Source organism: Carcharhinus amblyrhynchos, chromosome 14 (genome assembly GCF_965287045.1).
Source record: "Carcharhinus amblyrhynchos chromosome 14, sCarAmb.v2.hapA, whole genome shotgun sequence".
NCBI classification, from domain to species: Eukaryota; Metazoa; Chordata; class Chondrichthyes; order Carcharhiniformes; family Carcharhinidae; genus Carcharhinus; species Carcharhinus amblyrhynchos.
The window spans coordinates 24,258,130-24,285,752 of record NC_137337.1 but is presented as its reverse complement, the minus strand read 5'-3'; the positions used below and the strand labels follow the sequence as shown (position 1 = coordinate 24,285,752).

The 27,623-nt window shown below is 41.5% G+C and overlaps 1 protein-coding gene across 1 annotated transcript in view; it reads right to left on the bottom strand.

Moving 5' to 3' along the window:
• Positions 1 to 27,623, bottom strand: part of rtn1a (reticulon 1a) — a 173,023-nt gene that overhangs the window by 65,012 nt on the left and 80,388 nt on the right. Inside the window, exons 3-4 of the mRNA XM_080202436.1 lie at positions 24,152 to 24,829; positions 19,567 to 20,370 (exon numbers count right to left, since the gene is read on the bottom strand). Of these exons, the coding sequence (XP_080058562.1) occupies positions 19,567 to 20,370; positions 24,152 to 24,829 (1,482 nt within the window). The remainder of the gene's footprint in view (positions 1 to 19,566; positions 20,371 to 24,151; positions 24,830 to 27,623) is intronic.

Below are 27,623 nucleotides of genomic sequence, written 5' to 3'. Positions count from 1 at the left end.
GGGTTGGTTTATGAGGAGAGACTAAGTAGACTGGGGCTATACTCATTAGAATTCAGAAGAATGAGGGAAGATCTTATAGAAACATATATGATTATGAAGGGAATAGATAAGATAGAAGCAGGGAAGTTGTTTCCACTGGCAGGTGAAACTAGAACTAGGGGGCATAGCCTCAAAATAAGGGGAAGCAGATTTAGGAGAAACCTCTTCACACAAATGGTTGTGAATCTGTGGAATTCCCTGCCCAGTGAAGCAGTTGAGGCTATCTCATTGAATGTTTTTAAGGCAAGGGTAGATAAATTTTTGAACAATAAAGGAATTAAGGGTTATGGTGAGCGGGTGGGTAAATGGAGCTGAGTCCACAAAAAGGTCGGCCATGATCTTATTTAATGGCAGGGCAGGCTTGAGGGGTCAGATGGTCTACTCCTGCTCCTGGTTCTTATGTTCTTCTTAACCGATGGATGAAAAGGATACCCACTGCTTGCTGAACGCCAGATCTGAGGCGTTCAAGTCAGGCGACCCTGAGCTATACAAGAAAGCCAGTTAAGATCTAAGGAGATCCATCAAAGATGCCAAAAGGTAGTACCGGACCAAGTTAGAGCCCTAGGCTAGTCATATTGCCTCCCGCTGACTATGACAAGTTCTGCAAGACATAACAGGATACAAGATGAAGATATGTAAAATCGCCGGCTCCAATGCACTCCTCCCTGATGAGCTCAATGCATTCTACACCCGTTTTGAGCAAGAGGTCAGCGAGAGCATGCCCTCCATCCTGGAAGGCTTGGATGAAGCTGTATCTGGGGTCATCATTGCCGACGTCAGGTCAGTTTTCTTGAAGGGCTTGAAGATAAGAATCAGTTGATTGGGGGGTGGGGAGGACTTGGAGCAGGAATCCAACAATGAATATCTCTGAAAACAGCCGAAGACAAATTGCTCCCTGCGATATTTTCAGGCTCCTGTTGTTCTTCTGATTAACCTTCTGCCTCCTTTGTCTGTCTTCTTTTTTGATGTCACCTAATTGAAAGGCAATATTCTGTTGCAGAAAGCAAGCTTGGAGCAGCTAACCAGACAATATTAAAATGCATTCCCAGACAGATTCAATCATCAGAAGTGTGTCCTCAACAGTACAATTTAGCTGGGAAAACACAGCTGTTGTCTAGTCGTGCTTCAGAAAGACAGCCTCGATCTCACAGATGTCTACCCTTCTGGTTGAAAAAACGCAGAGACGGTAACTGGATGTGCAGCAAATATGAGACAACATCAAACAAAAAAAATGCAAAAGGTGGGGACCAATCAGAACAGACAAAATAATACTTGGAAGACAGAGCTAAAAAGTTGGGGGGGGGGGGGGGGAGGGGGGAGAAAAAACACAATGCAACAGAGGCAAGGTTTAAGAGATAGTCCAAGGTCCATTAACTCCAATTCCTGTACTCTCATCTCCCCCACTGCTTAAAACCACCAGCTCCACCTAATAGTGGATGTACCTTCATTCAAAGTAAAAGTTCAAGCTAATTGCTTTGGCTGCAGCGAGGGAGAACCAATTCCTGATGTAGTTGTGAACAGAGAGGAGTTAGCTGTCTGCACTTACCAGAGGTAGAAGCCCATTTGTTGATATTCAATTTCTTTATCAGAACAGCAACTTCCTCATTGAACAGAGGACACTAATAGGAAGACCTGAGCTGTGGAAATCAGCCACTGCTACGTCATGGAAGTTCCATCTCTACAACATTTGTACAAAGATTTGAACCAAATGCTTCAGCATCTGGATTAGATCAAAACAGGCAATCGTCCAAACTTCAATAATGTATAGCATCAAAATAGGTTTTCATACTACAGATATAGAATATATATTCTACAGCCCACATCTGTCCCTTAGCCTTCAGCATCTGACCACCAAATCTCAGAGAACTGGGTTTCTATTGCATTTATATTTCTTTCTATTGTCAGGGTACTGATCAGAAACCCAAAAGTATAATATTAATTCAGATTAGACACCAATAATTTTTTATTTTGGCATTGCTGTGAGAATAAGATGTTTCACTCCAGGTGCAATTCTACTGACAAACTGGGAATCTTTTATCAAAACAAACTTTATTCAACAATACAGTTTAACTATAACAAATGAATTAGTTTAACTTTTAACAATTGAACAATACTTAAACCCATGACAAGATACAATTCTTAACTGCTAAGCTGTCACTATGAGGTCCAATCAAGCAATATTTCTTTTATAGACTTAAACCACTCTTTAAAAATATAGTTAGCAAAACACTGGCATACTTGCTTTGACTTAAGTTACTCGGCTTGGAGCTTTCAGAGACCCTTTGGAGAGAGACTCTGCTTTCTTCTGGCAGCCCAACCCCTCCTGCAAGCTTAGCTCCTCCCATTATTAGTCACATGATTCTGTCCTTGTCAATCAACCTAATCAATATTCCCATGGCTTGACACAAGAACCTAAATAAACAAAAGGTCCACTAATTCTAAAAGGTAACACACTCTTAGCTAAAATCAGTTATTACCCTGTATTCTTAGCATTTATTATATGTCTCCCCAACAAACTTGACTCTTGTAAAGAAACACTACTTCTTAAAGCAGCCTCACCATAAACACAAAATATACCAAAATAGCACAGTATCATTGCACTATGCTGATTTCTTGTTTCAAATTCAGAGGCCAAGGGCTGAATTTGAAAGGCCCCAAAAAAGGGGTTGGGCACAGAGGTGGGTAGATTAATAAGTTCTTGCCATCAGCCAGCATACCAGCTCCATTTCTCCTCCAAACCAATTTACATACATGGTGGATAGCCAATTAAGATCTGTTGTCAGAGGCCAACTAGAATTTTCCAGTCAGTCTCTGGATTCCAGAGGTACCCTGTGGAGGAGCAGGGTAGCACTGATTATAATGTCTGAACTTCTGAGTTTGACTGTGCCAGGTTTGCTGTCAGTTTTACAGAGTGATGATGTTGAGTGATTGGTATCTAGTCTGACTTTGTATTATACTTTGGGGTTTCTGATCCGTACCCTAACAATAGAAAGAAATGTAAATGCAATGGAACCCAGTTTCTTCTTCTGAGCTTTCTAGTTTAATAATATCCTTCCTATAATAGGGTGACCGGAACTGTACATAGTACTCCAAGTGTGGCCTCACCAATGTCTTGTACAACTTCAACAATATGTCCTAACTCCTGTATTCAATGTACTGACCACTGAAATCAAACATGCCAAATTGCCACAATTATCAAACTCCCAGGCAATATGCATTTCCAATTGTGAAGATCAGTACTACACAGATCAGTGAGCTAGAGTCACTGTAATTCAATCAACAGGCTGTGATTTTAAGAACATAAGAACATAAGAAATAGGAGCAGGAGTAGGCCATCTAGCCCTTCGAGCCTGCCCCGCCATTCAATAAGATCATGGCTGATCTGTCGCTGCTCAGTTCCACTTTCCCGCCCTCTCCCCATAACCCTTAATCCCCTCTCCTATCAAAAACCCATCAACCCGCGTCTTAAAAATATTTAGCGAGGCAGCCTCCACCACTTCAACGGGCAGAGAATTCCAGAGATTCACCACCCTTTGAGTGAAGAAGTTCCTCCTCAACTCCGTTCTAAGCCGCCCCCCTTTTATCTTGAGGCTGTGCCCCCTAGTCCTACTGTCTTTTTTGAGCGGGAAGAGTCTCTCCACCTCTATCCTATCCATCCCATTCATCATCTTATACGTCTCAATGAGATCTCCCCTCATTCTTCTAAACTCTAACGAGTACAAGCCTAGTTTATTCAGCCTCTCCTCATAGCTCAACCCCCTCAACTCCGGTATCAGCCTAGTAAACCTCCTCTGCACTCCCTCCAAGGCCAAAATGTCTTTGCGCAGGTGCAGCGCCCAAAACTGCACACAGTACTCCAGCTGCGGCCTCACCAATGCCCTATACAGCTGCAGCAAGACCTCCCTACTTTTATATTCAATCCCCCTCGCTATGAAGGCCAGCATCCCATTCGCCTTCCTGACCACCTGCTGCACCTGCAAGCTGGGTTTTTGCGACTCATGCACAAGGACCCCGAGGTCCCTCTGCACCGTCGCATGCTGCAGTTTTTCGCCCCGTAAGTAATAGTCCTTCCTACCATTCTTCCTACCAAAGTGGACCACCTCACACTTGCCAACATTAAATTCCATTTGCCATTTCCTGGCCCATTCGCCCAGCCTATCTAGATCCTTCTGTAGACTCTCCACACCCTCCGCACAATTTGCCGTTCCCCCAATCTTGGTGTCATCAGCAAATTTTGACACCCTACACTCGGTTCCCTCCTCCAGATCATCTATATAAATGGTAAAAAGCTGAGGCCCCAGCACCAACCCCTGGGGCACTCCACTAGTCACCATCCGCCAATCCGAATAGCACCCGTTGACCCTCACTCTCTGCCTCCTATTTGACAACCAATCCTCTATCCACGCTAACACCCTACCCCCAACTCCATGTCCCTCGACCTTCTGCAATAACCTCTTGTGAGGTACTTTGTCAAACGCCTTCTGAAAATCTAGAAAAACCACATCCACCGGCTCTCCTCTATCCACCGCCCTAGACACATCCTCATAGAACTCCAGTAAATTTGTCAGACACGACTTCCCTTTAATGAAACCGTGCTGCGTCTGCTCTATCAAGCAATTCCCTTCAAGATGCCTCGCAATTTCCTCCTTAATGCCAGATTCTAACATTTTACCTACCACAGACGTTAAACTAACCGGCCTATAATTCCCCGCCTTTTGCCTGGCATCCTTCTTAAACAACGGCGTAACATTAGCCATTTTTCAATCATCCGGCACTTCCCCGGAATCCAGCGACGTCTGGAAAATAACCACCAAGGCATCCACTATCACCTCCGCCATTTCTTTCAGAACCCTCGGATGCATTCCATCCGGTCCTGGCGACTTGTCCACAATCAGCCCCTCCAGTCTGTCGAGCACCGCCTCTCTAGTAACAGTAATGTCATTGAGACCCTCCAGTCCTACCACCTTTCCATCGCTAACACCCGGCAAATTATTCACGTCCTCCTCCATGAAGACAGAAACAAAAAAGTTATTCAATACCTTAGCCATATCCCCATCCCCTACCACTAGGTCCCCTTTCTCATCCTCTAAAGGACCAACGTTCACCCTAGCCAGCCTCTTCCTTTTTATATATTTATAAAAACTCTTGCTATCCTTTTTTATATTAAGCGCTAGCCCAGCTTCATAGTTTCTCCTACCCTTCTTGATCAACTTCTTTGTCAATCTTTGTTGACATTTAAACCTCTCCCAATCCTCTTCTCGCCCACTACTCTTAGCTACTCTAAATTCCTCCGCTTTTAATTTAACACTTTCCTTCACCTCCTTCGTTATCCACGGCTTATTACCTCTCCTCCTACTATCCTTTTTGACCATCGGAATAAATTTCTGCTGAGCACCAAGAAAGATCTCCTTAAAGATCCTCCACTGCTCCTCAACAGACCCTCCCTCCAACGCGCTCCCCCAGTCCACATTCGCCAATTCTTCTCTCATCCTACCATACTCCCCTCTATTCAAACAAAGGACGCGTGTCCAGGAACCCACTTTCTCCTCCTCCATCTGCACCAGAAACTCCACCATACAATGATCACTCTCCCCAAGAGGATCCTTCACCACAAGGTCCCTAATTCTACCTGCCTCATTACATAGCACCAGAATTGCACAACATTCCTACCAACCTGCTCAAAATTCATGGAATACACTTTTTTTAATATTTCAAAATCATAGTGGGTCTGGGCAGTACATAATGAAAAACTATTCTCATTAATGGAAGGATTGAGAATCAGAGGACACCAATTTAAGGTGATAAGCTAAAGGAGTGAAGGCAACAGAAGGAAAATCCTTAATAAGTGGCAAGTGGTTACGAGCTGTAATGTACTGCCTGCCAGAGGTAGACTGAATCAAGGCCTTCAAGGAGAGAGTTGGATAATTACCTGAAGAGAAAAATATTGCAAAGCTGTGGGGAAAAGACGGGAGAGTGAGACCAGGTGACTTGCACTTGCAGTGAGCTGGCATGGATATGACAGGCTGAATGGCCTCCTTCATTGCTGTAACTATTCTATGATTTCATGATAAATGTTTCATAAATTTGGTTCCACTTTGTTTCCTTTATAACCAATTTCTAAAATAGATTAAAAATTGCCCGGGTAGTGGGTGTTGCAATTTTTGCTACAAATAGTATTTCACAGTATCCAATTTCGCAAAGAATTTCACTGTAACTTTATTGCAGTATTAATGTAAGTCTTACTTGTAACTAATAAATAAATGTTTGAAGACCAAAAACCACCCAACCAAACCCTATCCTCTGTGGGACAAAAGGCCACCATGAATCAAAGCCACTTGAAAGATTTATTTTGTTATATGACCTATATGCACTGGGATCTACACTACATGGCTCTAGCCATAAGCTCAATACAGCAGTGGATAGGTTTTGGGGGGAGATGGGTGGTACAAGGTACCTGGACCTTAGGAAGACAAGGCTCCTTCTCCTTAGGAAGACAAGGATTTGCCAGTACGCACCAGATGGAGGAGGAATACATGCCAACTCACTGAGTTGAGGTGGGGGGGAGCTTCCTCTCAGGCCTCTCCTCATCCCATTTGTTAATGACTCCATTGTCCCCAGTCAGCATGGTCGAGATTTCCCCTGCACCTATTCAGGGCACCCCACGAGTCTGGAACTTTCAAGGCCCCAGCTCTCTGGATTGGGCATGCCAAAGACATTGGAGGTAGTGTGGCATTGCACTGAGTAGCCTGCTTCCTCCTCAGCTGCTGACAGGGTTACACCAAAACATAGTGGTAGGAAAATACAGTATTTATGACAGCAGAAAGGTGGCATGACTGATTATACAAAATTCACTGCATCACGTGTAAGTATTGCACAAAATATTGTACTCACTTTATTCATGTCTGCATCATCATCTTTTTTTATGAGCTGCTTCATCAGACTCCTAATTATACTGGCATGTCTCATGTTTGCACTCATTGAAAGTTGCAGGGGAGTGTTAGTCTCCTACACAAAGTAGATGCCGATAGTGTAGTGTGTTACCTAGTTAGTCTTTATTCATGATATCTGCCAATCTGTGGGACCTAGACGAATGCACAGGTTCTACAGACACTGCATTATATGCAGTGCCAAAGAGGTTGTCTGAGATTATCTTCCACAGAGACAACTGAACTGTAAAGAACTTAAATCAAGGATCTTTACGATGGAGCAGTTCTGATATCTCAGCAATGATAGGCTACTGTGCATATGTCCACTGGTGCATCAGCTATCCTGGGTAAATCTTCAGTAGCGAGCATGTGTTTCAAAGGTTTATATGATTATGATTTTTGGTGGTAGAAGGCACAATTTTGCAGGTTGTTCATGATGGAGGGAAGGCTGGCATCCTGAGGAAGCAAACCTATCCTGACAATTGGACAATGAGATGGCCTCTAGCATCTCTGGCACTGCCTCTCGAACATCTGGAACTAATATGTCTGCATCCTGAAGACGCACAAACAAGCATGTGACATTTTTCTCCAAAGTCTTCCTTTAATGATTGCTTCCTTTTTAAAAAATTCATTTATAGGGTCTGGGCGTCACTGGCTAGTCCAGCATTTATTATCCATCCCTAGTTGCCCTTCAGAAGGTGATGGAGAGCTGCCTTCTTTAACCACTCATTCCTTAAGGTGTGGGCATTACAGATGGAGTACCAGCATTTTGATCCAGCAATAGTGAAGGAATGGTGAGATATTTCCAAGTCAGGATGATTTGGAAGGGAACCTCCAGATAATGGTGTTCCGAAGTATCTGCTGTCCATGTATTTCCAGATGGTAGTGGTCATGAGTTTGGAACAAGTTGCCTAAGGAGACAGTGCATTTTATAAATGGTACACACTGCTGTTACTGTTAGTTGGTGGTGGAGGATTTGAACATTTGTATAAGGGATTCCAATCAAGCAGGCTGATTTGTCCTGGGTGGTGTTGAGCTTCTTGAGTATTATTGGAGCTACACTCTTCCAGGCAAGTGAAGAGTACCCCATCACACTCATGACTTGTGCCTTGTAGATTGGGAAGTCAGGAGGTGAATTACTTACTGCAGGTTTCCAATCCTAGACCTGCTCTGGTAACCATAGTATTTATTTGGCTGGTCCAGGTCAGTTTCTGGTTACCCCCAGGATATTGATGGTGTGGGATTCAGTGATGATAATGCCATTGAATGTCAAGGAGTGATGGTTAGATCTTCTCTTGTTGGAGATAGTCATTGCCTGCCACTTTTGTGGTGCAAATGTTACTTGCCACTTGTCAGGCCAAGCCTGGAAACCAACCAGGTTTTGCTGCCTTTGGATATGAACTGTTTCAGAATGTGGGTCGTCACAAATGGTGCTGAACATTGTGCAGTCATTAACAAACATTCCCACCGCTGACCTTATGATGAATGGAAAGTCACTGATGCAAAACATGAAGTGGGGACCCAAAAGGGTGGGCTTAGTATTTCCCCTTGTGGGAGCATCTAGGACCACAGGATATAATCTCAGAGTAAGGGAACGCAGCCCCTTGAACTGTCCATTGAACACAGTCAGAAGTCTCACAACACTAGGTTAAAGTCCAACATGTTTATTTGGTACTAGCTACTAGCTTTTGGAGCACTTGCTGCTCCTTCATCAGGTGAGTGGCCAAATGGGCTAAATGGATTATTCTGCTCCCATGTCCTATTGAGATACTTGCTTCATCCACTCCTGGCATCTACAAGCTAGTTTTTGGACATGGCGGGAAAGAGTGCGCAAATGATTCTTATATTGAAACCCCTGACTCTCCTGCCTCTCTCCCCTCATCATCTCCGACTTTGTCCCCTTCACCCTTGACTCTCACAACATTATAGTAAGCATTCCCTCTGTAGTCCATTGTGGAAGTGGACATGCCATCTTTTTACCCTCCTTCTCATCAAGATTCTTCCTCAAATCCTAGACCCTCCTCCCATCATCCTTAATGATTCCATTGGAGCCTGTGACCTGCACCATGTGGCCACTGAATGTTCCTACCTCAAACTAGAACTATCCCCACTGCCAATCAAACTCTGCCCTGCAACTGAACATTCCCTTGGCCAGCCAGCACCATGCATTTGATCCACAAGACCCAACTTTGGAGCATAAGACTATACAACATGGGAGCAGAAATAGTCCATTTGGCTCACCAAATCTGCTTCACCCTTTCAATGAGATCATAACTAATCTGAAGCAATAATCCTCAACTCCACTTTCCTGCTTTATCCTCCTAACCTTTCATTCCCTTACTGATTAAAAATCAGTCCATCTCAGTCTTCAACATACTTAATGACACATCTTCTACAGCCCTCTGCAGAGTCACTACCCTCTGAGAGAAGAAATTGATGATGGATCACCATGATGTGGAGATGCTGGCATTGGACTGGGGTATGGAAGTGCAGTTGGAAGGGCCTTGCATGTGGTTGGCATGGTGGGGAAAGTTAGTGAAGATAAGTGAAGTGGGGACCCAAAAGGGTGGGGTCAGTATTTCCCCTTGTGGGAGCATCTAGTAAGAAGTGTCACGACACCAGGTTAACATAACCCCCATGACTTGCCTGAGCTTGCAAAATCTCACTAACTGTCCCTGCTGGAGACAATACACATCTCTTTAACCTGTGCTTAACCCACTCACCACTCATATTGTCTGTACCTTTAAGATTTGATAATCTATAAAGACTCATATTCCAACCATTATTTTGTAAATTGAGTTTGTGTCTATATATACTCTGTTTGTGAACTGAAATCCCACTCACCTGATGAAGGAGCAGTGAGCGCTCCAAAAGCTAGTGGCTTTTGCTACCAAATAAACCTGTTGGACTTTAACCAAGTGTTGTGAGACTTGTGACTGTATTCAATGGGTGACCCCTTACTCCGAGATTATATCCTCTGGTCCTAGATGCTCCCACAACGGGAAGTACTAAGCCCACCCTTTTGGGTCCCCACTTCATTTATCTTCACTAACTTTCCCCACCATGCCAATCACATACAAGGCCCTTCCAACTGCACTTTCATGCCCTGAGCCCACCCACTGTCCTCTGTAAGTACGCTGTTCCAGTCCTCCATGCCCAATTTCTCAAACAAACCTCCTCACCCCTGATCTGCTCTTGCCAATCCCAATGCTCCATCCAAGCTGCCATTCTCCTGTTCCCTTTCCCTATGCCACAAAGACAACCACTCGTCTCGGAAGCAACTGCACCAAACCGACTGCTACATGCCACCATTAAATGAAAATGAATCAGGTGCCACAAGGTCCCCATGCAGCGCTGACCTCATCTTACAAGGTAGGAATTAATTTCACAAAAGTTTTAAGATAATGAGTATTCGTGGCATGTAAACGTAAAACAAAGTACAAACCCGCCATGTTAGAGTGAAAGACCTGACCCTGCCACTGACAACATTTCAGTCTAAAACTGCCGTCAGAATTTAGAAATTGACTCTAACTTAATGAACTCCCCTCCATTCACCATACTTTCTACTCTCAGGGTCATCATTCAATTCAGCCCATTTTCTCTTGTTGTACATGACAAAAGTGCTAGTTCCGGGGAATATCAATCAACTCCACTAGAATTCTGGTATCATAGCATAGAATCATAGAATCCCTACAGCACAGGAGGCTGCCATTCAGCCCATCGAGTCTGTACTGACCACAATCCCACGCAGATCTTATTCCTGTAACCCCACAAACTTACCCTGGTAATCCCTCTGACACTTGGGTCAATTTAGTACAGCCAATCAACCTAACCGGCATATCTCTGGACTGTAGGAGGAAACTGGAGAATCCAGAGGAAACCCATGCAGACACGGGGAGAACGTGCAAGCTCCACACAGACAGTGACTCGAGGCTGGATTTGAACCCAGGTCCCTGGCATTGTGAGACAACAGTGTTAATCACTGTGCCACCGTGCTGCCCCAATGTATGTTCAAACTTCAATATCATCAGGTGGATATCTGTTCATCTCCTCACATAGAATAAATTAAACCAATGGCTGAAGGTGGCAGCAATAGTGTGGGCACTAATGTGTCATATGGAAATGGCCTGAACATTTAGTTCTTGCACTCAGTCGATCTTACTGGATGTTTGAAGAAATCCAATCTAGATTTGCAAATGATAAAGCTCAGTTGAACAACCCTTTGAATATTATCTCTAGTAAGCTTTTAAGCAAGGTTTTGGTTGAAGATCCTATATGAGTAAGAACATAAGAACATAAGAAATAGGAGCAGGAGTAGGCCATCTAGCCCTTCGAGCCTGCCCCGCCATTCAATAAGATCATGGCTGATCTGTTGTGGCTCAGTTCCACTTTCCCGCCCTCTCCCCATAACCCTTAATCCCCTCTCTTATCAAGAACCCATCAACCCGCTTCTTAAAAATATTTAGCGAGGCAGCCTCCACCACTTCAACGGGCAGAGAATTCCAGAGATTCACCACCCTTTGAGTGAAGAAGTTCCTCCTCAACTCCGTTCTAAACCGCCTCCCCTTTATCTTGAGGCTGTGCCCCCTAGTCCTACTGTCTTTTTTGAGCGGGAAGAGTCTCTCCACCTCTATCCTATCCATCCCATTCATCATCTTATACGTCTCAATGAGATCTCCCCTCATTCTTCTAAACTCTAACGAGTACAAGCCTAGTTTAAGATGGCTATAAAGGGATATGAGCCAAATGCAGGCAATTGGGATTAGTTTAAGGGTTTAAAAAAAATGTTGGGCCGAAGGGTCTATTTCCATGCTGTAAACCTCTATGATTCTATGTCAAAATATGTTCTGAATTAAAGGAAACCTCTGCAAGTCCACTAGGTGGCATCAATATATCGCAACATAGCAACAGGAAAATAGCTTTCACCTCAAGTCTAATTTCTCAAATTGAGTTAATTTGAGCCAAAACATGTAGCTAAAACTTACAGAATTACCAGCTTCACTGTAAAGTTTATTTCCCTCTACTCCAACACTATAGCAAAATCTCAAAGGAATGAATGTTAAGATTAAAAAAAATATTTTCCATACCCAAACAGTGTACCAAAATGTGAGCAAACCTGTGCCAAACTACAACCAGTTTGAGATGTTAAACAACAACAGTGGATGTGGCACAGTGGTTAGCACTGCTGCCTCACATCTCCAGGGACCATGGTTCAATTTCCGGCTTGCGTTCACTGTCTGTGTGGAGTTTGCACACTCTCCCTGTCTCTGGGTGCTCAGATTTCCTCCCACAGTCCAAAGACGTGCTGGTTAGGTGCACTGGCCATGCTAATTTACCCTTTAGTGTCCTGGGATGCATAAATTAGTGGGCTAAATATGTGGGATTATGGGGATAGGGCCTGGGTGGGATTGTTGTTGATGCAGACTTGATGGGCCGAATGGCCTCCTTCTGCAGCGTAGGGTTTCTATTTTTCTGTTAACCAAGTAAAAATTGTGGAATGAGATAACTTCAACTGATAGTTAAAAAACATATTCAGCCACTTTAACACCAGAGGTAGAAGGGTAGTGTGCTCTCAGAGGTTTCACAGCTCTATTACTGGAAAAAGAAAAACATTTCCTAATTTTAATTCTGATCTTTTATATTATCCACACAATGCTGTGACCTTATTTTAACTTGCTTTTCGTTAATTTGTTCACCACAAATTTGATAACGTTTAATGCAAAATGATAATATTACACGGTAGAATAGCAACAGAAATGTTTCTTTTACAATTGGTATTCCTGTGCATTCTGTCCTGATGAGTGCAAGATGAAAAACTTTGACAACTGTTTCTTTTTCCAACAATATGTACTAGTATCATTCTTAACAAACAAATCAAACCACTTCAATCAACTCTGACAGGCTCACCAACCATTTTACACTCAATAAGGCAGCAGGCGGGATTTCCATGCTCACTTGGTTGGAAGTCCCATCTTGGACAGCTGTCAGCCAAACAGGAGTGAAGGCTCAGGGTTTGGCCAGGGAGTGACACTCGGACCCGAGGTTTGGTGGGTGAGTGAAGGCAGGCTCAAGGCTCGTATGGGCATCCAAGCTATTTTCTGTTCCGCCAACACTTATTCCCACTGCAGATTGCACTAGAAAAGCCAGTGTCTTTTATTGAACTATGTATTAAAACCCTACTGCCACTGGCTGGTGTGTAGTCATTCCCTGCTCAATCCAACAAACAGGACAGTGGCCGTGGGAGGCAGGGGTTGGAATGGTGCTTGTAAGTAGGCACGCTGACAAAAATAATGTGTTTGCCCATTTCAGATCCCACCCCAGCCTCCTATATCGGGGCCGAAACCCTGACCTAGGCATAAGGTTTTAATTTGGGCAGAATCCTTACAATGTATGAATGGGGCCCATATTTCATCTTAAACTAGCAACTTATTTGAAAAAAATGAAATGAGGGAACAAGAGAAATGATTTACAATTCTAGCCACAATACGCAGCAAAGTCAAACAAATCAGACATGGGAACCCAAATATTCAGCCAAAATAGTGAAGCGATTTTGTCCCCTTATAAATCACTGATGTGGTAGCATTTAGATACTGTGTTACTTCTGGCCACAACCGTATAAAATATTACAAGCATTGGAAGAATACAGTAATGATTGACCAGAGTGATAGAGAGGTTTGACGGTTTAGATTATGAGCGGCTATTGGACATGTTATGAATGGAAAAGAGCAGCTCGAAAAGTGGTATGTTTTTTTTAAGCATTCAAAATGGGACTACATAATGTCAGCCACAAACAGTAGAAATAGACGATACAACCCACGCTCAAAAGGGATTGTGGGGGAGGAGGTGCGAATTCAAAATTAAGCTGCAGAAAATGTTATTTCAGTGCGAGTAGTAGACCCACAGGCAGACAGTGGAACCAATTAGTACTGATTCATTCAAGTACAAGTCAGACAGATTTTTTTCACAAATAACATTTTATAATACAGTACATGACTAATATGTAAATATACAGTACTTGGGAGGAATAGGTGACTTTGGACCTAGATTTTTATCAGTGGATGTTTTCTCGCTTCATTTCTGTGCCTGTTGCAGACTAATCGATAAAGATTGATTTCTTTAAGTCAACAATTCCATTATCATGTGACTACCAGCATGACGATGAAGACAAATTAGACGGAGCTAGGTTTTTACTTGGCGAGCGATTTTCATGTTCTGACTTCTAAATGTTCCCTTCTTTAGGCCTCCCAGAGAGCAGACAGAGAAAAAAAAACTTTGCTTTGCAAGTGCTATCCTTCTCCCTGCCTCTCAAGCCCAATGGCTTCCTTGAAATGGGCACATATAAGTCTGTGACACAGTAGTAAATACAGTAAGAAGTCTCACAGCACCAGGTTAAAGTCCAACAGGTTTATTTGGTATCACGTGCTTTTGGAGCACTGCTCTTTCATCAGGTGACTCACCTGATGAAGGGGCAGCACTCCAAATGCTCGTGATACCAAATAAACCTGTTGGACTTCAATCTGGTGTTGAGAGACTTCTTACTGTACCCATCCCAAACCAACGTCGACATTTCCACATCATAGCAGTAAATAGAAAAAGTGAAAACAGTGATGTGTGTTTATTACCAGCACTCTGCTAAAGCGCAATATGGGAAGACTACAGATGGGCTGTCAGCATTCTAAAAGGGAGGAGTGATTTTCTGATTATTTCTGATTGTTGATGAGCAAGCATCGCCCCACTCCAGAGTGTTTTTTTTAATTCCATTCTACATACTGGACATCCTTATAATTGGTGGTATGGGAAAACCTCCATTATTGATTGTGGCTAACTAAAGCGCTGCAGTACATTTACATGTCATATTGAAGATTATCTTTTCCAGAAGCTATGTAATGGAATGGATAGATCAATATGTGCTCACATGTATAACCGAAAAGTACATTAAAATAAATTATACTTTCTTCTTGTTAGTCACATTAATTTTTCACATTCAAACTTCACAGCCACATAACCCAAGGATGAATCAAAAAATGGAATCTGTATACAAAAATACATAGTTTACAATCATGTGTACATAAAAAGCAGTGAAGCTGGTGTTAAAATATAGATTGCAACTAAAAAGAAATCATCTGAATAGGATAAAAATGTAATTTAACAATCTCTTATAAGATTGGTTAGCAAACTTTAAAATCTTTCACTAATACTTACCTTCTTTTAAGTAGTTATTAATATTTTGGAATATTTCTATTGACATATATGTATTTAACACGAATTAGTTAAACACTTTTCAACACATCACAATCTTCACAGTACAAGTAGTTTCTCATTAATCCACACTCTGTTTATCTAAACAACAAAGACCAACAGATACAGATAACTTTTTTCTATATTCCTGAACATTTGTAGAAAGCTTTCTATTGGCAATTAACCAGAAACTGAACTGGATTAGCCATAAATACTATGGCTACAAGAGCAATTCAGAGGGTGGGAATTCTGCAGTGAGTAACTCACTTCCTGACTCCCAAAGCCTGTCCACTAGCTACAAAGCACATGTCAGCAGTCTGGTGGAATACTCTGCACTTGCCTGGATGGGTGCAACTTCAACAACATTCAAGACGCTCAACACCATTCAGGAGAAAGCAGCCCAGTTGATTGTTACTCCATCCACAAACATTCACTCCCTCCGCCACTGACGCACTGACCATCTACATGATGCACTGCAGAAACTCACCAAGACTCCTTCAACACCATCTTCCAAACCCCTAACTTTGGAGGACAAGAACAGCTGATGTATGGGAACACCATGACCCGTAAGTTCCCCTCAAAGCCACACAACCTCCTGCCTTGGAAATACATCACCTTTCTTTCACTGTCGCTGACCAAAATCTTGAAACTCCCGCCTGTGGTGATTGGGCCTTATTTTACTGTGTTGCTCTTAAACGAACCATCACCACACTGCCCCAGCATCATTGTCGGTGCATCTATAGCACATTGATTACAGTGGTTCAAGAAGGTGGCTCACCACCACGTTCTCAAGGGCAATTAGGGAAGGTCAATAAATATTGGCCTAGACAGCAATGTTCACATCCCATGAAAGAATAAATTTTAAAAAAGCGGTGCTAACTACTGAATGGCACGGTGGCACAGTGGTTAGCACTGCTGCCTCACAGTGCCAGGGACTCAGGTTCAATTCTGGTCTTGGGTCACTATCTGTGTGGAGTTTGCACATTCTCCCTGTGTCTGCGTGGGTTTCCTCCAGGTGCTTCGATTTCCTCTCATAGTCCCAAGATGTGCGGGTTAGCTTGACTGGCCGTGCTAAACTGACTTTAGTGTCAAGAGGATTAGCAAGGTAAATAGGTTAGGTTATGGGAATAGGGCCTGGGTGGGATTGTGGTCAGTGCATACTTGATGGGCCAAATGGTCTCCTCCTGCACTGTAGGGATTCTATGATTCCAAGAAGAAAGGTCACATGTAAAGAGCATTATTATTGCCCTGTAAATGCCAGCAGAAATTTGCACTATGTAAAATTTGCTAAGGATCCTGGATATACTAAACCTATAAATTGTTATCCAGCAACTATGATTTCACTTTTGTTTAAAATTGAATGAGATAATAGTCTAAAAATGATACCTTACATCATCACTATCCAACTGCTTTGTCCACTACATTTCAAGGCCATAACTACATAACTCAGATAACTTAATAGTTTCATCACAATAAATATGTGTGTTTGAGAATGGCTAGGAATGGTGTAACCTAATGGTTCGTGCTTGGTCCATTCTATCCTCGATAACTACTTGTACTTGGGCGTCGAGAACATGATATTGAAACTGCCTGATGAAACAAAAGCTCACTAACAGATTGAGAAAGATCTTTTTACTGTGAAGAAATATGAAGTCATGCATTTTGTAAGTAAAGAACCAACAGGAGTAGACCCCCAATGGAAAAAAGCTGTTGTGAACAGAGGTTCCCAGCAATTCAAATACATAATTTAGAAGTATATAAATAGAGTCGTATGGTTATAACACAGTGTAATTTCTGAACTGTCTCATTGCATTATTGTTGCAGCTAGATTAATTCAATCAGATTTCAATTACTAATATCTGATAATTCCACCAAGTTAAATCATGGGTATAGAGGAGCAATAGTTTTGCTTCACATTAAGAGGAATCACTGTACACAATATCAAGCTGCCCCTTTTCTGGATGTCTATTTCTGAGGAATTCTCATTCCACTGTATAATCCTCAGAATTAGTTGTTTCAGCTAGATCTCTACATCACCCTAGAATTTCTGAATCTTTACAAAAGGTGGAGCATAATGTGCAACTTCTAAAGGTGAAGATCCAATTTACAGGAGAAGTGTGACACATCATCGCTCCTCACCTCACTTCCCTGTCCCTTTGGCCCTTAGGCAATTCAAGAAGTAGGTGTGAGGTTTACATATGAAAATTCCTGCCACCCTCAGCTGCCTCAGATTAGACAATGACAAAGAGGATCCTAAAGATAAAGCACACACACCAGATTCTTCATTCCAAAACAACCATCAGCTTTTTTCTCACTTTTGCTGGCAAAAGACCCTGCTAAGGGATGAAGCCCCGTCAGATCTTTGCCAAGGGTATAACATCGAGGCCAGGAAATCTCTGCCTGTATAGGTCTGGACAGACACAGTGCACTTCAACCCGGAAATTATGGACTTGCTAATCTAACATCCGCTGCGGCAAGTTATTGGAATCTATAATTAAGGACAGAGTGGATGATGCTTTGAGAAATTTCAGCTGTTTGGAGAAAACCAACATAGATTGGGAAAGGGTAAGTCACGTCTAATGAACCTAATTTTTTTTTAAGGAAATAACTACAATAGCAGATAGGAGAATATCCATGAATATCATTTATATAACCTCCACAAGGCATTTGCTAAGGAACCTCATAACAGACTGCTCAATAAAATCAAAGCTCATGGAATGGAAAGCAAATAATTAACATGATTAAACTGATTATTAGAAAACAGAGCATAGGTAGGCATAATGGGCATATACTTCAATCAGAAGGAAGTGCTCTATAAAGATTTGTGGGGAAGCCTCAACTTTTCATCATATTTATTAATGACTTAGCGACACAATAGAGAACCATACATTCAAGGTTACCAATAACACATACACATTAGTGATATAGTAAGTAGTGTGGATGAGAGCATAAAACTATAGAGACCTTGATAGGTTAAGTGAGTGGATGACTGGGGTAGATGGATCAAAACAAAGCAGATTAGAGTGAAGGTCTGAAGTGATGTAGGGGTCCTTGTACATAGACCACTAAACTGTAGTGGTTAGGAACAATGAATAATCAAAAAGGCTAATAGAATGTCAGTCATTATAACTAGAAGACTGGGACATAAAGGGGGGAAGATTTGCAAAGAAGTCCATTTGGAATACTGTGCACAGTTCAGAGTAACACATCTCGTTTTGACCTTGGAAGGAGTGCAATGCAAACTCATTAGAATGTGATCATGTTTCCAAGGATTACATTATGAGGGGAGATTCCATAAACCATCCTTATATTCCTTGGAGTATAGTAAATTCAGGGTGATTTGAGGTTCTTAATATTGTGAAATTAATAGTGTAAATAGAAAAATTTCCACTGATGTGGGAGTCATGAGCAAATGGGCTTAACCTTAAAATTAGTCAGATTTTTTCAGGAAAGAGGTTATGAAACATTTCTTCATGCAAAGAATGGTAAAAGTGTGGAATTTTCTCCCATAAAAATTAATAATATTAAATCAGAAATTGATAGATTTTTGCTGGACAAGGGAATAAAATGAAATGGAGCAGAGGTTAGTACTTAGAGTTAAGGTACAAATTAGCCATGATCTCACTGAAAGGTGGTGGGACAGGCCCGAGGACCTGAGTGGTCTGCCTCTGTTCAAGCTAGGGTAGAAGAGTTCAGGAAGAGAGGTCTTTTTTATTTATTCGATAATGGTTAAAAATCACACATTCTCAAAATAATCAATTAATTAAATAATCACATTCTCCAAAATTAGAAAACCCGGTTTAAATGTATGATCCAAATCGATTCCTGCCCCACTTGTATTCAATTAGTCTGACAGTCATTTTACTAATTACAGTAGATGGCAGGAACGGATGGTTTACTCTTTCCACTTTCAAGTCTTTGACTACAGGGATATATAGCAGGAAAGAGGGATAACAACACATTAATGTAATGTGTGCCCAGAGCTGCACCTTTCAAAACATTTTCACAAGCCGGAACAGCCATTTGTCAAAAAACAAGTGCACTGCCTCATAAATAATTCAGGTGTTCACATTTCACTGAACTTGCTTCACTTGTCTGGCTGCTAGTTATTATACAACACATTTCAATTCTCAGGGTATTAGATTTGGGGTGGGGGATGGTGCAGGGGAGAAAAATCAGTTGGCTGGAACTCAACCAAAGATAAACATACAATAACATTAAGTAGCTGAACATGCAATTTTTTTTAAAACGCTTCTACATAAAAAGGAAAGTTGAAAACAAATGGATTAGAAAATTTTCAATTAGTGAAACATGAAGGCGGTTTAAAATAAATCACTATGGTCAGAGTAATGGCTAAAATTACCTGTTTTCTTATTTAGTACCAGCAGAAACCGCTCAGAAGAAATGGGCTGGCTGCTCTCCAAGTCTTTTCCAGTCTTGGCTCCGTCTGAAGGTTTGCTATCACTTATTTTTCCAGCTGTTTCCTCAGACACTTCTTCAGAAGATGGTTCTTCAACCACTACCTCGGGGGTAACGAAAGCTTCGGAATGATTCAGGGGGGTGGGAGGCTCAGCTGTAGCTGCATCTGTTCCACTTGTACCTTTGACAATATAGGAGGAAGTTGATCGACTTGACTGAAGGTCCAGTTCTTGCTGGCTGTCCATTGTTAAGGCTTTTTCGTCAGGTTCTCTCCCCATGCTGTTAGATTTCAGTGGGGAGTCTTGCTCTCTTTGGAGACTCTCTTCAGATGCTGACGAAGCGTCATAGGGATCAATGATGAGCTCACTGTCGAGTTCAGCTTCGCGTTCCTCCCTCAGGATACTGTACTGGACCGAAGAAACAGAAGAAGGTGGAGTTCCACCAACCTGCCTGAATGTCATATAGCTGCAACCTTCAGCTTCTTCCACGGACAGTGACTCATCTGGCACTACCTCTATCTCAGAATCTCCAGATTCGGCACTGCTGGCCTCAAGGTCCAGTATTGTCGCTGGTAGCTTTGGCAAGTTCTGCTCAGATTCGTCTATTTTTGTTAAGGCAGCACTTAGGGACCTCTCCTCCTCTGTGGCATTTAAAGGAAAACATTGAGTTTTGTCTGAAGCCTTGTCAGCAGCGGGGCGCTCCTCGTCCAGGAAGTGGTAAGCAGCTTCAATCTGTGAATCAGATTCTTCTGCAATCATAAATGCAGACAGAAAATATGCTCAGTGAGCACTCAAAGTTATTTCCTTTTTGCTGCTGCAATAGTACATTAAGTAATACCTCATTTATGATCAACATCACATCTACTAAGGTTTGTCACTTTTAAAACTCAGTCGTATTATTAAAGAGCTAGACTTGAGATATATCCAGGTTAAAACAGATTCTCCTTTCAAAAGTGCCTTGCAACGTTCAGCCATCAAGATGATCGGCAAGCATTCTTGCAACCACACCTTACTAAAACTCCCTTTGACTGGTCTCTAGAGAGGCATGCAAGACCAAGCCAGCAATGGCATTTCTATCCAATGTTTCTGCCCTCTTTTCATGGAGGTGTAATTGTAAAATCATAGAATCCCTACAGTGCCGAAGGAGGCCATTTGGCCCATCGAGTCTGCACCAACCACAATCCCTGTCCCCATAACCCCACGTATTTATCCCAGCTAGTTCTCTCTGACATTAAGGGGCAATTTAGCATGGCCAATCCACCTAACCCACACATCTTTGGACTGTGGGAGGAAACTGGAGAACCCAGAGGAAACCCATGCAGAGGCAGGGAGAATATGCAAACTCCACACAGACAGTGACCCAAGGCCGGAATTGAACCCGGATCCCTGGCGCTGTGAGGCAGCACTGCTAACCGCTGTGCCATCATGCCACCCCAACCCTTCCTGCTTGGAAACACAGAGTGCAGCAGAGAATTCAACTGCTGGTTTTGCCACATGTTCATTTCTAGTGCTTGACAGTACAATACCCAATGGCTAATTTATACCTGTCCTGGATGCTTTTTCCAGTATAGTCTCACTGAATGTTACATTCATGCCCAGTGGCATAGAAGAGCATTTAAAAGGAGCAGCTCTTCATTAATTTTAACAATAGAAGCAGGGTTTTAAAGCTGGAAATAATAGATTGTTTTCTAACTGCAAGGCCCCACAGATTCCACAGCCCCAAAGATTGGTCACCACATTATAATTTTAGAACTTTCTTTTATATTGCCCTCATTTGAACTTTAAAAAGAGCCATTAAAAAAAAACTGTATGCTGTATTTAACTTGAAGACTCCTGCATGTTTCAGGAAGCAAAAAAAATGGAAGCAGAATTTAGAGCTCCATGCATTCTAATTATTGTAGTGCAATGGGATGTGTTTTTCAAATGGAAGACAAGCTAATGTCATTCAATTGAACATTTCTACTCTGTTGTGGACATGGACATGGGGTAGTGCATTAGCATTAAAAAAAAATCTTGAAAAATATCATGGCCGGAACTCTATCAACTCGCCTGCCATGGCATCAACACGGGCGAGGGTCCGACAACGGAAATCTCCATTGATCTCAGGCAGGAACTTCCGGTCTCACCAGAGCAAGGCCGTAAACTCCTGCCCCGTATCTTTTCAGCTACTTTGCAAACAAAAAACTGGAACAGCCAGGCATGCTGCATGGTGCATTGCATTTCATACAACAGGAAATGAGAAATTCACTGTAACAAACTTTTAAAGAGAGTGAAGGATACCAGTGCCAATCTATTTAAAAAATCATCAGGAATATTGGTAGTTTACAAGCTAAAATCAATTACTATAAAGCTTGAATATCATGAAGGTGTCAAGAAAAATGATTCAGACTTCCTATTACATTTACTGAAATTACTTTAGACAATTCTGGGAACAAACATGCATCATCAATGAGATCTTTCAAAAAGACTGGATTAATTGTAGCATTAGAGTGATGGCTTTTTCCCATCAAAGCAAGATGCAGTGCCCCTCCAGTTTTTTGGCCAAAATAATAGACTATATATCATGCACACTTATGAAAGTTTAGGATTATTACAAATATGTGGAGATTGGACAAGGAAGGGTGATACAATGGCCCTGCTGTGGTACTATCCATGGTTGAATCTTTTGCCAACAACCACTATCAATACTCACACATACATAGTACAAGAAAGGGACTAACATAATAGAACTGCACCCCAAGAGAGAATCAATACCTTGCAGAGACAAAGGGAAGGGAAGATGGAAGAAGGAAAGCTGGGTAGAAAAGTAAAAGCTTGTAGAAGTCATGAACATTGAGGAAGGGATAAAAAAGTAGTGAGTCTAAATGGATTTTCCAGAAAAAAGGTTATAGGGTTTCTCATGGGTATCTAAGTAAAAGATGAAGCAAAGCTATTTTCCTCTGAGACACTCTCCTTTGTAAACTTAAGTAAAAATATAAGCTCAGAGAATTTCCAGAGAACGTGAACCAAACATGTTGGAAAGATGGTTTTGGTTTTCGCTAACACAAATGAGGAGTTTTATTTAGTTGGTTGAAGTTGTGAAAATCCAACCACAGTTTTGTTGCGCACTCTTTATTGGCACTGAAAATAAAGAAACACCCACAGCAATTGAGAAAGCACTTTGCCGAAAAAAAATAAAACGACAAGAGTCTGCAACACAAATCCATGCAAGGAGAAGCTGGAAAATCTGGACATGATTCGATGTGTCCAAGATGAAATCCCTCTTAGATTTGTGTGTCTATCATCACTGGCCTGTATTTTAATGCTTTGACTCAAGATGTTTATCTGCTCAGACACGTTAACAGACACTATCCCTGCTGAGTCTTGTCCAGAAATTAATTGTATCACTGATAGCTGGCGATCCAAGAATGGAGTCGGTAACTAACTGGAATGTGGCAGCAACGGACAGAGTTAAACATTAATTCAGCTGTAATTAACTAACAAGCCTCTAGATTAAACTAAATCTGCCCAAAAGTCTGCATAGAAATTATGGTCAAGGTTGTTTGGGGACAACACGGTGGCACAATGGTTAGCACTGCTGCCTCACAGCGCCAGGGACTTGAGTTCAATTCCCAGCTTGGGTTACTGTCTGTGTGGAGTCTGCATGTTCTCCCTGTATCTGTGTGAGTTTCCTCCGGTTTCCTCCCACAGTCCAAAAGATGTGCTGATTAGGTGCATTGGCCATGCTAAATTCTCCCTCAGTGTACCCGAACAGGCGCTGGAGTGCGATGATTAGGGGATTTTTACAGAAACTTCATTGCAGTGTTAGCAACACTAATAAATAAGCTTTAAAAAACATTAAATAACCTACGTGGTTTTAACTAGCCATCTAGTAGGTTAACGTCACCTCGTCTAATTTCTAACACTTATGAATCAAAGAGAAAAGAGAATAAGACAAGCAGAGAGAGATAACAATAGAGAAAGGAAGACAGACAGTTTTTTTTCATTATTCAATTTTATTTTTTTTAAAGAGAAAGTGTGAGGGTAACAGGAAAAAAGACTAAAGAAAGGGAAGGAAGGGTAACTGGTTGAGATAAATAACATGTATTTTAAAAATCTATTTGCATTGACTAAGTATGCATCAATCACTGTAAGCTCATGTTAGCAAGCACAGGGTCACACAGTTTCTCCTTTACATTTCACATTTTATTTGTGTCCTTTCATACTTGGGCTATCAGTAGCCATTTTGTGACATTTTGTTCTCTCTCCTGATGGTGAAATTGACCAGCCATCTCAACAGGATAGACACACAAGTAACAAAAATACCATTGTAAGTTGTATAAAGTAAGTCACAGACTGACAAACATTCAAGATCTGATCGATCAACAAGCCAAAAAAAGGGAAAAAGAATCAAATGTTCAAGTTAAATAAAATGTCAACATATATACGCACACAAAACTATTACTGTAGTTTAATGAATAAAAAACAGTTTTGAAATGATGTGTACACAGACAACCAACCTATTAGAGTAACTCACATAACAATTGTTACCTGAGCTTGTGGGAGTAGGCGTTTGGGAGATTGGGCTGTCATCGTCAGGTTCTGATACAGTCACAGTTGGCACTACATCGGATCCTTGTTTCAGTTTAGTCTCTTGTTCGTGCTGAGGCTTGCACCTGCTATTGGGATCTACAATGGTTTCTATCTCAGTGAGTAAAACGTGGGTTGGTGATGCACGTGTATCCATTTTGTGAATATTGTGCTGGGGGTCCTCCATTTCCCATTTCTCTGAAATGTCTTCATCTGAAGGCTCTTCCACATACGGTGCTGTTGTTGGTTCCTCAGGACTCAGACAGGGGCTCATTTCTTCTATCAACTTTATCTCCTCAGCTGACTTTTTCAGACTTTCTGGGGAAGCCACTGTGTCAGCTGATGTATTATCTACAAAACACATCATTTTCTCCTCCCAGTATGTTTTGGATAACTCCTCGGCTTTCAATTCTTCAGAACGGCACATGTCAATATAGTTCTGGTCTTCTGCCTTCTCAGACCCTATGGGGTCCACCAAAGATTTGGCCAATTCAATAGAATCTCCTGGTGCCATCTCTATTCCTGAATCTGAGCTGATCATACAGTGAGACTCAAAGCTTGGAACTTGTCTTGCTGCTCCAACCATTGGGCTATACTCTTCAAAACCTGTTGAGCTAATAAGTGATCCTTCTGTAACTTCTAAAAAGAAAACGAAAAAACATGGAACAATGACTATTGTGATTATAGCTCTTAATTCTTCATTTAATCCAACATTGAAATTTTGTCCCAATGGCTCCTTATGCAAGATTAAAAAGTAGATATGTGTACTGAAGGTTTATTGAAGGGGCTGTCCCTTAAAACAAGATTGACCCAAGTAAATTGAAGAAGTAGCATTTATAGTGATGTATCAGGACCGTATGAAACTATTGATACAACAAAGTTTCTTTAAGATGAAGGATGATTTTTGTTCTTAACTGTTTTCAAAGCAGAGCTAAAAAAAAACCCCTCTTCATATTAAACAAAATGCTGTTAGAATACTATTCTGCCATAAAAAAAACCTAGGAATAATGTGCACACATGTGAAATAAATAGCACAGCGACAAAGATGATTGTGTTACAGAAGACCAACCGATGGTTAAAAAAGTAAAAGACAGTGTAGTGCAGAATATATTTAACTGTTAAAATACAGGGCTAATTGTGATGTGTATTAAAGACAGGATCATTGTATAGCTAGCTTTGTCAAACAAAAAGACCTTTCTGATACCTCAGATGTTTCACCAGCTAGCTGCTGATATTCCTCCATCTGAAATCTCATCATTTACCTTCTTAAATGATTAGCTGTAATGCTAAGGCACGAATGTTATTCCAATTTTATTTCAGATATTCCCCATCTCTATTTATTTTTCCTTTTGTTCCAACTTTGATTTTTTTCTGATGTCTAATCTTTATGTTGTCATTTAATACCTTTCATCTTTACAACCGCTTCCAGCCTTCTCTTCATTCTCTCTTGAATCATAGGATCCCTACAGTACAGAAGGCCACCATTAGGCCATGGAGCCTGCACCGACAATAATCCCACCCAGGCCCTATCCCCGCAACCCCAAGCATACACCCCTCTAATCCCACTGACACTAAAGAGCAATTTATCATGGTCAATCCATTTAACCCACACATCTTTGGACTGTGGGAGGAAACCGGAGCACCCGGAGAAAACCCATGCAGACATGGGGAGAATATGCAGACTCTGCACAGACAGTGACCCAAGTCAGGAATTGAACCCGAGTCCCTGGTGCTGTGGGGCAGCAGTACTAACCACTGTGCCACCGTGCTGCCCATTATATTTATTTTTTGCTCAATGCCACCAATTCTTAAGGAAGTAATTTTGTTTCTCCTGTTGTATTTATTCTTGCCAACCACCATTCCCTGGCTCTCCATTCTTCATACGCAGTGGAATGGTGTTTCTCATCAAAAGCACTGATTTTATCATTAGGATTATTAAGAGATGGTTCAATATTACATATTTCCAATTCTATATTTAATTGGCAAAACAGGGATCTACAAAAGGACATAGAGATGGTAAGTGTGGCTGACATGAGATTGAGGATACAACTGGTGTCATTACTGGCAGAAAAAGTCCACCACCTTGGATACTCACTTGAAACAGCTCATTCTTGGTTACATGTCCCGTATAGAGTATGAGTTATAACAAAATATCAGCTTTGAAATACATGCGAGCAGCAAGAGTTGCTATTGAAAAACCCCTTGGACAAACAGGATCTTTTTTTAAAAAAAAGTTGTAGGAAAGTCTTAGTATGCTAAAACTAGAAGTTATAATTTAAGTACATTAATCTTTATTTGGAAAAATACCATTTAATATTAACAATCTTAAAGATACTCAATGACCTGGCCTCACAGCCTTCTTCAGCTAAGAGTTCCACAGATTCACCACTCTCTGGCTGAAGAAATTCCTCCTCATCTCTGTTTTAAAGGATCGTCCTTTTAGTCTGAGGTTGTGCCGATCTTAACCATACAACTGTCTAAATGCTTGTTATCAGGTACCTGAAATAAAGATAAAGAGCTGGATTTTGTGCTCCCTCATTGGTGGGTTTGAAGGCAGGGAAGCATATAAAATCCAATGAGTAGCCTTCCTTCTATCCTTGGTGGAATCTACTGCTTGAAATCTGGGCTTCCGCCTTCAATCCTCTCAATCTTTCTCCTGCTACTTATATCCATTGTATGCAGCTAAAGCACACTTGTAACACCACAGGCAGGCCACCGATGGGTGTGTTATTTTTAAAAATAGGGACGATGCGCTTTGTGGAAATTCTAGGCCAATGTAACACTGTGTGGGTAATGTTCCAACTCCATACACCATCAACTGCTGTGTGTTTTGCTAGCTCTTATACGGGGTTGCTGCTGAACAATTGTGACAGGACATGATCCATTGAGAATTATGACTTAGAATCAAATGGAGCATGCTCACAGTAGTATACTTGTATTTAGTACTGGTCTATAGTGCCCAGACAGTGTTCAAACAGTGGTCCTAAAAACCCTTGGCATTTTAAGTGCCAGATGTAGTGCAAAGTTTTAATGAGTTTTGAACAATTTTTGCTAGTCAGATACTGGGGAGGTGTTAGGAGGTGTTCAGCACATAGAAACAAAGCAACTAACAAAATGATCAGATGAGGACAGGGAAAAATGGCCTGCTGAACAATAGCCTTATAGGGAGCATTAGAAGCAAATCATTAGAAATACTGATGTCACTATCATCCAACACATGACTCTAAGCAGCAGATGAGCAAGGAAAGGGGATGCAAGGAACAGAATATCATGCATAAATTTTGTTATGAGCTTGGTGGAAAAATGTCACTGCTGACAACAAATAGTATAAGTACTGAAATGTTAACAAATCATCAAATGTGGACTTGACATGAGCAATGCAAACACAGAATGTGAAGGAGCAATGAAAAAGAGCAAAAGAGTAGGAATTGCC